The sequence below is a fragment of the Malania oleifera genome, chromosome 2 (assembly GCF_029873635.1).
Source record: "Malania oleifera isolate guangnan ecotype guangnan chromosome 2, ASM2987363v1, whole genome shotgun sequence".
NCBI lineage: Eukaryota > Viridiplantae > Streptophyta > Magnoliopsida > Santalales > Ximeniaceae > Malania > Malania oleifera.
Genome location: NC_080418.1, coordinates 137,108,619 through 137,124,153, shown reverse-complemented (window position 1 = coordinate 137,124,153; position 15,535 = coordinate 137,108,619). Strand labels below are relative to the sequence as shown.

The 15,535-nt window shown below is 37.4% G+C and overlaps 1 protein-coding gene across 1 annotated transcript in view; it reads right to left on the bottom strand.

Annotated features, from left to right (window-relative positions):
* Nucleotides 1-15,535, bottom strand: part of LOC131148515 (ankyrin repeat domain-containing protein 2A) — a 40,044-nt gene that overhangs the window by 20,216 nt on the left and 4,293 nt on the right. The window contains exon 2 of the mRNA XM_058098252.1: nt 3,659-3,746. Coding sequence (XP_057954235.1) covers nt 3,659-3,746 — 88 coding nt within the window. The remainder of the gene's footprint in view (nt 1-3,658; nt 3,747-15,535) is intronic.

Here is a 15,535-nt window from a genome sequence, read left to right as displayed (position 1 = left end):
AAAGTTCGATTAGCCTGACTCGAAGTTTGGAGTGATGGAAACTAAGCACAAAGTCTAACCTTCTCCTTCCCACTGCTCATTTCTTGAGCTCTAAGGATTGAAATCTGGTCCTTCTCGTTTTTGAAATCTAGCACTCATCTAATTCCCCATTTCCCCATCCAGCATCCTAACTTACGCAATTTACCTTCTAAATAGAACCCAAGGAATGAGGACCACCCTTAGACTCCTCATTAGAGCCTAACTCAGATAAACCTAAGTCTTGGGCTTGCTCAAGCAAATGGCCCAATTTATATAAAAAAAGAAGTACCCTTCTTATCAATTAGTAAGGCCAGGTCCAAAACTAGAAACATACCTCCCGGCCTATGTCTCTTTGCATCCTCCCCCCTGAGCACAGCCCTAACAATATCTGAGAAGAGCAACTCTTCCATCAGAACCCTAGCCACCTTCTTAGGCAAATCCAACTGGTTGGCTATGATTGCAGCCTTTAGAAGCTGCTAACTGGTTGGCAAAGGTTGGTTTCGGCTAATTAACGGCAACTGCTGGCTGCAGCTAACTTCAGAAGCTCGGCCTTTAGCCACACACAGCCACACCTACTGCACCTCTCTTCCCTATTGGCCACCATACCTCGATCTCTAAAGAGGGCTTGACGATTGCAACCCTCACCCCCATCTATATTACCTTCCAACAATAATTAAAAAGTACTTTTCTGAAGAAGTGCTAAATTTGAAAAGTATTGTTAATAAGTGTTGAACTGAAATGTTGAAAGTCACAAGTGGCATTGGTTGTCTTTAAAATTAAGTACTGATTATAAGTGTCGATGAGATAAGTTCCATTTGGAAACTAACTTTCATGACAAGTGTTGCATGAGCTTAAAGTGCTTAATTTAAAAATAATATTATTATTTTAAAACATATAATTAATATATTTTAATATATAACAAATTAGTATATAATTATTAAATTATGTTAATAATAATATTGTTTAAAATAAAAAATATCTTCTTATGTAATATTTATTAAATTATGTTAATAATAACATAGTTAAAAATAAAAGATCTTTTAATTAATATTTCTTAATTAATGTTTTTAATTAACATTATTAATATTTTTAATTAACAGTTTAATTATTTTTATGCTAATTAACATTTTTAATTACAATTTTTATGTTTTCTGTTAAATAAATTATTATTTTTACTTAATATTTTTAATTAAAATTCTTAATATTTTCCTTAATTATTATTTCTCACCCTAGATCCATGAGGGTCAAGGAAGAGGTGGAGGAGGTGGAGGCGGATGGAAGAGTGGGGTGGGAGGAGGAGTAGGAGTAGGAGGCAGCGTTGCAAGGAGGCGGGGACAATGAAGAGGGGGAGAAGGTGACAGCAACAGCACCTCGAGGAAGAGTTTAGTGCTCAGATCTGGAGAGTGCTTGAGAAGGATGGAAGGAGAATGAGAATGAGAATGAGAAGGTAAAAAAGAAGGGAAAATTACAATTATGTCCAATTTGGTTTAAAATTTATGAAGCTCCCACTGCCTATGAACAGTGTCACTTATAAGTGGCCCAAAAGCTATCTCCAATCATGATTTTAAATCGCGGGTGCGGGTGCGGGTGCAGGTAGCATAATGTAACGGTAACGGGTGTAACAAGAAGCAGGAGTAGCGGATGTTACATAACGAGATGCAGGTGTAACAGCTGTGAATTTTTTTGAAGCACGCACAACCTTGTGCATATTAGCGTACTTGCATGTTTTAAGCTTTTAGCCCTTCTTAGAAAGAGTTTTAGTGTATTTTGGATCCTTTAGTTTGAGTAACTAAGTTATTTTGTAAGAGCAACAAGTTTACATTTGTTTTAAACCACCATTGATAGAAACATTACATGTGTGTGTGTGTGTGTGTGTGTGTATTTATACTTCTAATTGTTCTTCTCTGCGATAAATTCTTATGTGTGCTAAATTAATTAATAGAACAAAATACATTATACAACCCATTAATCTATTAGACACATAAGACATATAAATAATACAAATATAAAATAACTAGAAAAGAAAGATGGTTGAAGTTGAAAAATATAGAGCATAAATTTCACATTATTAATATTATCAAAATAAAATTTTTCCTAACTACTATTTTCAGATTTTTAATTAATGCATCTATTGTGAATATTTAAAGAAATAGTAAATTTTGTATCATTGTCATCCCCATTATAATCTTTTCCCCCTCTCGCCACATGGTATATTGAGAATGATTTATGAAAGAGAGGGAAAAAGTGAGAAGAAAAAGTAAAAAATAAAATAATTTTTTTTTGGTGTAACAATCCTGTAGCGGTTACGTAACAGCTGTAGCAGCCTTTAAGTAACAGTCGCGGTCCGTAACAGCCGCTATGGCCGTGATTTTTTTTCTCACCAATTTCATAGTGTCTAACGGTATCAAGAACCCTAAAAATCGTTACATAACGCCGTTACGTAACAGTCGCGGCCTTTATTTAAAACCATGTCTCCAATTGCTTCTCAAAATTCACTTAAAAGGCTCTCAAATAAGTGGTTCCAAAAAATCACTTTTTATAGCAAGTACCTGTTACACTACAAACCAAACAGCAATTTTTTCCTAAAAGTGCTCATTTCAAGTGTAGCTATAAGAACTTTTTTCAAGTGCTCCCAAACACGGGCTTGGGGACACCCCTGTCTATAGTAGAGTAGATAACACAACACAATATACAAGAGACAATGCAGAAACACAGCAATGAATACTGTAACAGAACAAAGAGATCCATCATACATCAGCTTTGATGTAAGATTTAAGTATAAAGCACCCCGATCATGGAAATTTACACATAATAGAATGTGATGCAGTAATAGCAGCAGCAGTTGTATGAATGTGTGAGAGAGACAGATTTAAAAGAATAGCTACTAGAATTTCCAAAGACTCAACCAGAAGCAAACACTTATGCGAACCATCATCTCCATTACTTTCAAACTTTTTCATTCATCTTTATACATTTTAGCCCTCATAAGGACCTAGTTTATAAATGCAAATACTCATAAAGACTCCAGCCTTTCACCTACATTGTTGCCTAAATGATGCATGCACATTAGCTTCCATACCATTCATGTTAATTGCTAGCATCACGGATCCATACTAATACCTCAATTTTCTTGTGTGGATTCATCCATGGTGTTTGCAGTAGTCACTTAGTTTACTTGCAGAGAGAACAAGTGTCACATGATGTGCTAGACAATTAGCTTGCACTATGACAGTTGGTATCAAAGAAAAAAAAAATCTTAAGAAATTAATAGAGTTGTAAACTTAAATAAATACTGGTTTACCATTTTGAATTCTAATTTGTTTTTTTAATATAAATAAATTTTAAAATACAGAAAAACAGTATTCACTGTGAATTGATCAATATTCACTAATATGAGACAAGTTTAAGAGCGGGGAAACGCTGTACATTAACTTATAGAATGTAAGTACAGCATATATTCTTTCATTGCAACTTTTGCCCAAATAACTCATTGGATAGACTTATTTAAAGCCTATAAATTGTAATGAATAATAGCATGACAAAATAATATGTCAGGAAAAGAAATGAATACTGCTCATAACCATCAAAAAAATCAATTAAATAATTTATTAGGTGCTGAAACCAAATTATAAATTATAACCTGTTCGGCCTTGCGAATCCTTAGAATCAAGAAAAACACCATCAGATGCTAAGCTTTTGACATCATCAATGTCATTATATCTAGCAGCCTGTCAAACAGATAAATCTAGCTGTAGGAAATCAATAAAGTAATAAGTACATTACTTGAGAACTATGGGAAAAGAAATATTGCAAGCACTAGCAATTGTCAAACAACAGCTGCCCCCATATGATTCTTGTACTTTGTACAACTATACATAATTGTTATTTTTTGAGTTGATGCTTATATCCTATGATTTATTGCCTGTTTATTTATTTATTTGTAGTTTTATATGCCTTGAACTTTGAAAGGATGAGCTCGTAAATACATATATGTAGTCCCTCAAGCTGCCAAAAAATTTATAGTAGTTGCTTGCTGCATGCAAATTTTTATGGACATAGTGCACTATACATATTTTTTATTTCTTTTAGAACTATAGTTCTGTGTGTGTGTGTGTGTGTGTGTGTTTTTGTTGTTCTTACAAGATAACTCACATATATGCTTAATAGAAGTAGTATATAAGAATTTTGTGTGGTAGATAAGCGTATGCAACAGAGAGAAGTCTAGTGAAATAGGTTTTTCTTCTTTCTGTCTAAATTAAGAATTTAATTCTATTTTCATTTGTTCCAGATGTGAGAATTCAGTTGAATTCCACAATTAAAAAAAAAAAATTGATACACCAGACATAAAATTTACTTGCAAATGATTCTTAAGTGGAATTCATTTGCAAATGAAATGAAGAATCAAAAAATTAACAGCTAAACAGTCTAACAGTAGAAGATAAAACCTCAAAGTTAATAGCTAGCCTGGTGAAGCTGATGGATGAAACTTGACCATGTACTAGTCAAGGACCAGAGAGTCACAAGGGATAATTGCATGCAACAAATACCAATGGCAACAAATCAGTGTGGCTCAAGTTGGAGAGCAAACGCACTTCTGGAACAGGTGCACGACACAAATTGTGTTCACCAAGGCAATAGGAGAAAACTAGGCCTTCAATTGGTGCAGAAAATATGACCCTCAAGAGAGCAAAATAGTGAAAAGGGGGCTCATATAAACAATTCAACGAATTTATGGCCCTCAAGAGAGCAAAATATGGAAAAGGGGCTCGTATAAACAATTCAACCAATTTAATATGGCTTCAATGTGTTCGGTTGTGTAGAGAGGGGACTGACATAATATGAGCCTCAAAGCATGAGCAACAAAAGTTGCATTTCATATTTCCAAAACTAGGAGAAGACTGTGTTATGCATGAGGGAACAAACATACCACACCAAGCCCTAATTCTTGAAGCATTATAGGTGTGAAGTACAAGATTTCACAAAAATGTAATTGAAAAAATTATCAAAATTAAATGAGGATGAGTAGTACTGCAGGCCATAGGTAATAAGTCCACTTAAAAGGTGGTCCATCCATGATTCTTTTCAAGTGAAAATCTGTGTCAAAGACTGAAGGATCTACCTAAAAAGGTATATACCATCTCCAAAGACCTTACAAACCATACCTTATTCAAGAAATGGCACTCAATTTTATCACCTTTCCTGCCATGGTGTGTCATGCTCTCTGCATGTGATGCTGAGCCAATAAAGAAAAAAAACGAAATAAAATGGAAAATAAAGGTAAAATAACAGAAAAAATGCAATTAAGGGGACAAAGCAAAGAACAAAGAATTAGAATTTCAATTTTCTGACATTCAAGGCTGTCTCCGTGATACATAATGAAGCTCCTATATAAGCTTTTCCCAAAGATCTAAAGAATGACAAGGATTAGGAAAAATAAGGATAAAATAAGACGAATCGCTATATTAATGAATTTCAAAATAAACTCCTAAAACACAAATCATTTACACCTCCGCCTATAATACATGTAGAACTTCCACTGATTGTTTTCATGATTCCCATCATGATCTTTTTCATAATTTCCCATTATTTCCACCTGCAAAGGAAAACATGCCCCCTAGCAAGGAATGGCCAAGGTACTACTCTGAAAGGCTTTAGATCAAGGCAGCAGAACTGCCCAGAGTCATTGGGAAAGAAATGGCAGAAAGAAATTGCTCTTCCACTTCACTAAGAACCATTGCAAACCACCATGTGAAGACTGCATACTGAGCCCAATCCATGGATGTGGAAGAAGGAAGAGCCGGTCTGAATGCTCAAGAAGAGGCAACTACCACCACTATGCCAGAAGGAATATCTGCATGCACGCATGGATGATACAGCACAACATAGAAACCAAGCAAAGGCTGGTTCTGTTTGTATTGCAGCGGCTTTGAAAGCCAAGAAGTAGAGGAGGGGTTCAGGGTTTGAGGGATACAAGAGATGATCTTTGATTGGACTTGCAAAAGAAGAAATTAGACTGAGGGACGTGATCAAATGCTTCAAACAGTAACCTAGGAGCAGTGTGGCAAGAAGCAATAGAGAAATATGTGTGTGTGTGTGTGTGTGTGTTGGAGGGGGGGGGGAGCTTCCCCTTGCAAGGGCCGCCGGCCCGCCAAGCAAATCCACTCAAATCCAAACTAAAAAATTGTCATTACATAAACTCCAATTCTATCCCCACCTAGCGGGCTTAAGACTTGTTATTGTTGCAATAAAGTTTCCCATCTTTTCTTCCTCTTACATGTTAGTTGGAGATGGATTTGGGAGAACACTTTGGTTTGGATGCTCCCCTTGCTAGTTTGTTTCCTCATACCCTTTACAGGTTAGCATGTCAGTAAGGGTATTAACATCATTTATTGTGCATCGAGTTTATTACAAATGGAAAGGAGAACAAACTATTCTGGGGATTTCCCAGCTACCACAATCCTTCAACTTGTTATCAAAGCAAAAACTCAAGCCCTAACCCAACAGAGCCACCATTACTGCCAAACCAAGCCCTAATTCCCTTAGCCCTATGCTTCTCCATCACCCCTGGAGCACTGTTTGTATATTGTCAAGCTGGAATCACAGATAAATTTTCCAGAAAACCACCGGAAACTGCTGCCAGTTTGGTTCAACAACCACCAGTAAGCTTTTCAAAAAACAACACCATGGTCCTCCACAAACTCACCAATCTGCCCACCCAAGAAAGGTTGTCTCCAGCAGCGACCTCACGTGCCCTGACAGGCCAATAGCAAGACAAAGCTCCGATGCTGCGTTGAGGCTTCTATGCTGCCTGTTTTTGTCTGACTGGTTTATTATGGTTTGAATCCTCTCATTAATACAAGCTAACAGAGTAACAGGTCAATTACTTCCATGTTATATTGCCCAAGAATCCAGCTTGGCAATTAACTGCTCGCAATCTGATTTTCTGAAAGCGGTACACCTCTATCCTATGCCTCCTCATTGGTGGCAGCTGTGCTGTTGAGAGTTGCTTGTCTCCTTATGTCCTCCTGTCATTGACAATGACAATTGATTTGTTTTTGCGTGTTAATCTCTCCTGCTGTTTTTTCAGTTTTTCCTTTGCAATGGAGTTCATGATCCCAAGAGTTTAGTTCCCTCATCATTGCCACAAATTACCATATATAAGTTGAATGACGATCATTACTTGTAGTGCTATCAAGATTTATTTGATAGGCTTAGGCAAGTCTGAACATCTCTTTCAGTCTATACCCAGTGATGACAAGAGAAAGGAAATCTGGGTTCAAGAAAATGTGTCATTGTCTTCTCATTGTGGAATTCAAACCCAAAATTACAACAATGTGTATACACCTTGATATTTGTAAGGAGATCCGGGACTGTAAAACTCTTACGCTCTAGTAAACTGTCTCTCATGCATGGCCTCTCCCTGGAGTACTTTGAACTACAACAGGGAGAGGGGAGTGTTACTAAATAGTAGTACTTTGTTAAGATGAAGACCATTCCTGAGTGTTAAGGCATGATATGCATTGTTGGCCCACAACCTAACAGCTTTAAACTTTTTAGGTGTAAGTGGTAATCAAACATGGCATCAAAGCCATGGTCGTCAATAGGTCCTGGGTTCTAGTCATGTTGCCTGCGACCCACATTTAATGTAAGTTTGTTAAAAAATTATCGTATTCCCAAGATGGGTTTATTCATTTTTTTTATTAATCTCTTCAGCACAATCAGACTGCATGTGCAGGGGAGTGCTAAGGCATGCATGATATACATTGTTGCCCACAACCTAATAGCTTAAGCTTTAAGGTGAAGGTATACGCAATAATGAGGACCCCAAACCCATGATGGCAGATGGCGAGATAAAAAATAAATATTAAAAAAAAAAGAGGGAACTTCATGATTTAGCAGATTTGAGACCAGAGCTCGAGTCAATTCAGTAATAAGTTAATATGATTGGCTCAACCAGTTTTTACTTATGAAGGGTATAGACCTAAGAAGAAAGTTAATATGGCTGTCACTTATGCAAGGGGTTATTCTAGCACACAGGGAACATATATGGAGTCTTGCCATGGATTCTCTGGCATTATACTTGATTGGACCCAGATGAAACATTGTAAATTTACACCTTTTAATTATGCAAGGGATCTCTATGCTAGATTGCATGCACTGAACTGGAGGGATAAGGATGTCAAACATCTATACACAAGAATTTCAAAAACTTATCAAACAGTGCCAGTTTGGCAAGACTAAACAACAACAAATTATACAATAGGGGGTTGTATTTTTTAATCAGCAAAGAGAAGTATTATTAAATAGAGACATCAAGGGGACGCTACCCAAGTACACAACAAGAGTGATACATCCCTTACTGAAAAGTATCAAGGATTACAAAGGTGTCTCTTCCAACTAACTCAGTATGCCCAGCTAGAGATTGTAGCAAACCAATGGTACATGACAACCTGAATGGGAGAAGAAGTTCTTTTGAAGGCTCTTTTGTTCCTTTCCCTCTACACAGACCGAAAAATAGCAAGGGGAATGAGGGAATGAGACTTTCTTCCTTCCTTGTTTCATCTGTTCTCTTTCCAAGCCCACAATTCGCCCTCCACCATAACTGCAGTGACCCACTTCTACTTTACCATGGGAATGGCCAAGTTCCACATTTTTGTGGTCCTGGTCCAAGAGCAATGTAAAAGGATGTGATCAACCGTTTCCACCAGCCCCAGGCATAAAAAGCATCTATTAACAAGAGGTAAGCCCTTTTCTGAAGATTGTCTATATCGCAAGGATCCTCAAGAGTTGCTTCCCATGTGAAAAAAGCAACATTTGTAAGGGCTGCCATTTTCCAAATTAAAGCTATGGTGTTTATAGAATGTTCTGACCGTGAAGTTTCCGTCCTAGCTAAAAACCCATATAGGCTCATTGGAAGTCACCCGGCACTGGATCTTAAGAGACATCTGCAAAAATGTATTCTAGTATCAAGCTCCCAATAAAAAGCATTCAGATTCTTGGGAATATTCCAAACCATGACCTGATTAGTGAACTCCAGGTGTCGATTGGCTAATGAGGGCATCCTTGTGGCAAGAAGCCTAAAGATGGAACGGAAAAAAGCGGCGTATCTGGGATTTGCAACACCAAATATCATGCCAAAAGAACACATCCTCCCTATTCCTCACATGAAAGTAAATGTGAGAAGAATTTCTGCCATCCTCTCCTAATGTATCTCCAAACACTTGTACCATGAGCTTCCTTCGATTCTTTAGAGGTCCAACCATTATGATGGGACCATACTTGATGGCAATGGCATCCTTCCAAAAGTGATTTTTCTTTGTCATGAATCTCCAAAGCCATTTCCCCAAAAGGGCGTTATTAAAGATGAGATGGGACCTAAGGCCAAGACCGCCTTTTTGCAAAGGTTGTTTAACCAATCCCCATTTAACACTTGTGTTTCCCCAAACAAATATTCTTTGAGTACCTTCCAATCTCTTGGCTACCACAAGGATAAAGAAAAGAGACATGTAGGAAACTAAGAGATTGGATAGAGTACTCAACCTTTTGACAAAAGTTCCATTTCCAACCAGCAAGTTTCTTTTCAAGCCTACCCACAATGGGGTCCCAACCAACCTTATCCTTGAAGGGAAGACCAAGGTAGGCAATAGGAAAGGCTCCAAGTTTGCAGCCTTAAAGACCTGCAAGCAAAGGTCCACAATCACAAGTCCCCATCGGAATGATCTCACCTTTGCTACTTTTAAGCCTGATACCACTTTGAAACCATGGAGAATGCATCTAAGATCAAGAATTTGCTCGAGCTCATCCTCAAAAAAAATGATATTGCCATCTGCAAAAAGATGGAAGATTTCCATAGAGTTGGGGTTCTTTCCAATTATAAGTCCCTTGAGCAGGCCACCTTCATTGGCATTAGTCATCATAAGACTCCAAACTTCCATCGTGATAAACAAAAGGAGAGAGAGAGGGGGGGTCACCTTGTCTCAAACCACGAGACAATCTGAAGAAATCAATGGGGCAACCATTTACTAATACCAAGAAAGATGGGGTAGAGACACACTGACTGATCCAACTACAACAAGATTCCCCAAAACCCATTTTCCTACGAGTAAAAATTCCAATTTACATAGTCAAATGCCTTCTCCATATCTAGCTTGCACACCACTCGTACTTTCCCACCCTTAATGTAGGCATCCACAACTCATTGGCAATCAAAGCAACATCCACGATTTTCCTACTTGCAATGGAGATATGCTGGTGCTTTATGACAACTTCTGGAATAGCATATTTGAGCCTGCTGCAAAGACTTTGAAAAGGATTTTGTACAAACTGCCAACCAAACTGATCTGGTGAAAGTCTATGATGTTGCAAGCCCCAAGAGTTTAGAATCAAGGAGATAAAGGTTCAGTAAATTTCCAATTCTATGGAAATCTTCAAAAACTCCAACGATTTCCAGCTTGAAAATATTTTAGAAGAAATCCATGTCAAAAAGCCATCAGGATTGGGAGCTTTATCCCCGTTGCAACCCTTCATAGATTGGACAGTTTCCTCTTCCTCAAAGGGCCTCTCAAGCCAACGAGCTATGGAGAGGCTCAGGTTTCTAAACATAATACCATCAATACTCGTACTCCAAGACTCTGGTTCTGTATGCAAGGTTTTAAAGAAATTGCAAATGCCTCTTTTGATTTCCCCTTCAAGTTGCAGCTCAAGCCACCAGTTCTTGCTAATCATCACATCCATCATGTTTAAACCATATGTTCTCGAAGTAGAAAGGGTTTGGCCCCAACTTGACTCCACCTATGTCAATGAGGATAGGAAAGTGAACTGAGATGGAGAGAGGGAGCAAGGATTGGGTAAGCCTTGAGAAGTGTTCCTCACAATCATTTAAAATTAAGAATTTGTCCCTCGAGTTTGACCACGTGAAAGGGCCACCAATGAGAGGGAGGTCAATACGAGCATAAACACTCACGAAATCAAGAAAATCCTGCATGTTAATGGACTCGGAGGATCTCCCTAAGAGTGAGCATTTGGTCAGTTCGGTTAATTCGGTTTAAAAATTTTCATTAACCGAATCAATCCGAAATTCCATATTAACCGAACTCAAAACCGACCGAACTGAGTTTTGATTAAATCGGTAACTAATTTAATATTTTAATATATATATATATATATAATATATATATATAAAATTTTAATATATAAAATATATATAATTTTAGTATATACATAATATATAAAATATTTTAATATATATAATGATTAATTATTAATTTATACTATTGGGTTAATTCGGTTAACCAAATATATAAAAATCAAAAACCAAACCAAAAATCGAAATTCAACAAAAATAAAAATCGAACCGAACTGAATAAATTTTTAACTAAATCGAACCGACCGAATTTACTAGGTTAATTCGGTTTTAACCGAATTATGGTCATCCCTAGATCTCCCTAACCTTCCATGAGGATATAAGACCACGTTGAAGTCAACCTTGATAATTCACGGGTTATCCCATTCGTCTTTCACATCACAGGATCATTCCACAAGAAATGCCTGGAAGGCCCTTCACCTAGACCATAATCCAACAGGGGGTCATAGGAAGAGCATTTAGGCCAAATCATAGTTTTCGAAAAATGTTAATAATCTATCAAATTGCGAATTGGCATGAATGTTCTAAAACATGGTACATTAATTTTTATTTTTATTTTTTTTTGTGAATGATATTAATTTCTGCATAACCATGCAAAAGATTATTTACTACAATTAGAAGCACAAGAGGTTACTAGAGTTCAAATAAAGATGTCGCTTTATAGTAATTTCTTTCTCAATGACTACCATGCTGAAGCAAAGAAGAAGTCTTGGCTGGAAAAGTTTTTATAAATTTATCTTATACCATCATCCTCTTGCTCAAAAGGGTTTCTATTTATTTCTCCAAGCATCATATAATATGATAATCATAGGCATCTGCATATCTACCACAATCTAATAATTAAGAGACAAAGCCAATTTATGGAGCTTGAGAAGGATCAAAGTCGCAGCATTTATGCCACTCAAGATTGCGTCTTGTCACCAAGTGTTTTGCTCAGACTCATTCTCTTCATCAACAAAGTCCTGTCAAAATAATCTCACTGTGACATATCACTTCCAGCACAAACCTTACTAACAAAGTTTCACACTGTTCACTAGTTGCATAACAAACTCTCATTCAATGAAACAACTTTGCTTTCAGATGGATAATTTTGGAAAGTATGTTTTGATAATTATACTAGTAGAACTATGCATGCCTTGCCCCAAGAACAGTTAAGAAGAACAAGTGAAATTAGAATGAATGATTTCTGTATTTCTTGAAAAATAATTCAATACAATCACAACTGTCTATAAATAATACAAATCGTATATCAACAAGGAAAGAATTGCCTAAAATAGGAGCATGAAATTTGCCCAAGTATTAGGCTAGAAATCCCTATACAATCTCTAGTATCATTGACCCATTATTCTCGGGATTTCTACACTCCCCCTCAAGTTGGATCATAAATGTTAACCATATCCAACATGTATGTGAAATCATCAAAACTTTGTCGAGGTAGTCCTTTGGTGAAGATTTCGGCTGTTTGTTCTTTGGTAGGAACATAAGTCATGCAAATGGTCTCTTCTTCAACCTTTTCCTTGATAAAGTGCATGTCCACTTCTACATGTTTGGTCCTGTCGTGCTGGACTGGATGGAGAGAGATGTTAATGGCTGTTTTGTTATCACAATAGAGTTTGATAGGGAACTTTACCGTGACATGCAACTCCTCCAAGAGTTTCCGTAACGACAGTCCTTCACATATCCCTTGCGCCACTGCTTTAACTCTACTTCAGCACTACTTCTCGTCACAACATTCTGTTTTTTGCTTCTCCAAGTCACCAAGTTTCCCCATACAAAGGTGCAGTACCCGAAAGTGGACCTTCTATCTTCTGCTGATCCTGCCCAATCAGCATCTGTGAAGACTTCTATTTCTTTGCTTTCACATTTTTTGAAGAATAGTCCTTTGCCCAGAGATCCCTTGAGATATCTAAGAATCTTGTACACTGCTTTTAAGTGACTTTCCCTTGGTGAATGCATATGTTGACTCACCACACTTACTACATATGCGATGTCGGGTCTAGTGTGTGATAAGTAAATTAGTTTGCCAACTAATCTCTGATACCTTTCTCATTCAATAGGTTTTCCGATGTCTTCTTTTCTTTTTCCGGCTTCAATGGGGGTATCGCTTGGTTTGCACCCGAGCATGCCGGTTTCAGTTAGGAGGTCTAAGGCATACTTCCTCTGAGAAACACTGATTCCCTTCTTTGATCTAGCAACTTCCATCCCAAAAAAATACCGCATTTGTCCCAAATCTTTTACCTCAAACTCAGTGGCCAAGCCTTTCTTCAACCTGTCCATCTCTACTATTTTGTCTCCAGTTAGGATGATGTCATCGACATATACAATCAGAATTGTATTCTTCCCATCTTTAGACTGCTGGAAAAACATAGTATGGTCTGATTGTCCTTGCCGATATCCTTGGCTCCTAATCACCTTTGTAAATCTATCGAACCAGGCTCTTGGAGACTATTTGAGTCCATATAGGGACTTTTTAAGTTTGCATACTCTGTTTTTTTCACCCCATTTACAAAAGCCTGGTGGTATCGTCATGAAGACTTCTTCTTCTAGTTCGCCATTCAGAAAAGCATTCTTGATGTCAAGTTGCTGGAGTGGCCAATCCAGGTTGGCTGCCAAGGCTAGGAGAACTCAGACGATATTCAATTTTGCCACGGGTGCAAAAGTCTTTGTGTAGTCAATGCCATAGGTTTGAGTAAACCCTTTTGCAACAAGGCGAGCTTTGTACTGTTCCACTGTCCCATCAGCTTTATATTTCACAGTAAACACCCATTTCTGACCACTGGTTTCTTTCCTCTCGGTAGATTCATCACATCCCACATTACATTTTTTTCCAGGGCTCGCATTTCCTCCATAACTGCCTCTCTCCATTCAGGGATCTCAAGGGCTTCCTGAATATTCTTTGGAATTTTTATCCTGTTAATATTAGAGGCAAAAGCACGACACCCTGTACACAAAGTATTGTAAGACATGAATTTGGAAATGGGATGGAGAGTACATGACCAAGTTTGTTTTCTAAGAGCAATGGGTAAAAGCACAACACCCTGTAGACAAAGTATTATTTTCCTGCATCTCCCCCTAAATTTAAGTTTTCTTCTGTATTTGGCATATTAGAAGCACTTTTCAAGACAAGCTCAGTGTTTGGGACATGCTCAAGTTCAATAATAAAGGTATTGAAGTCCAAAACTTAAGCTTCTTTACTACTCAAAGTCTCCCCCTGAAATGAGGGCTTTTGAAAGTAAGGAGTAGTTTCAAAGAAAGTAACATCAAGACTAACAAATACCCCTTTTGTTGCAGGATCATAACAATTGTACCCTTTTTGGGTAGGAGAATAGCCAAGAAAGGGCGCGTGGATCCAGTTTATGTTGATGATGTATATGGACAAAAGCAGTACAACCAAACACTTTGAGAGAGAGACTTGAGATGAGATGAGAGTTTGGAAAAAATGACTGGAGTTTTGAAGAGGTGAGGCAAAAGAGAGAACTCGACTAGGCATTCTATTAATGAGATATGTAGCTGTGAGAATGGCATCACCCCAAAACATTTTTGGCATATTCGTAGTAAACAACAATGCACGAGCTACTTCAAGGGTATGTCTGTTTTTTCGTTTGGCAACCCCATTTTGTTAAGGGGGTGTCGACACAAGAACTTTGATGAATTATTCCATGTTCTTGGAGATAATTTCCCAATATATGATTAAATAATTTTGTGCCATTATCTGTACGCATAATTTGAATTTTCGTGTGAAATTGTGTTTGAATCATGGAATGAAAATTGATAAATATAGAATGCACTTCAGTTTTGTCTTTCAACAAGTATACCCAACAAATACGAGTGTGGTCATCAATAAAAGTAACAAACCATTTTGTGTGGGTACGATTGAAAGTGCTAGACGGGTCATAACAAATCATTTTGTGTGGGTACGATTGAGAGTGCTAGACGGGCCCCATACATCACTGTGAATCATAGTAAATGGTGAGGTTGGTTTGTATTTGGACTTTGGGAAAGAAGTACGTTGGTGTTTTGCAATTTCACAAATCTCACATTGAAAATCAAATGATGTTTTATCGAACAAATGGAAGGAAATAACTGTCTCAAATACTGGAAATTGGGATGACCCATTCTAAATTGCCATAACAAAATATCACTATCCTTAGGAACAGATGCAGAATCACAGATAGCAATTTGACATTGTTCACTCACATTAGCCTCCTCAAAGTAGTAAAGTCCCTCACACTCCTTAGCATTGCCAATCGTCTTCCCCGATGATAGGTCCTGGAAAACATAATGAGAGGGAAGAAATTTAACAGAACAATTGGAATTCTTAGTTAACTGGCTAATGGATAGTAAGTTGCAGAATAAATTAGGAACATGAAAAAC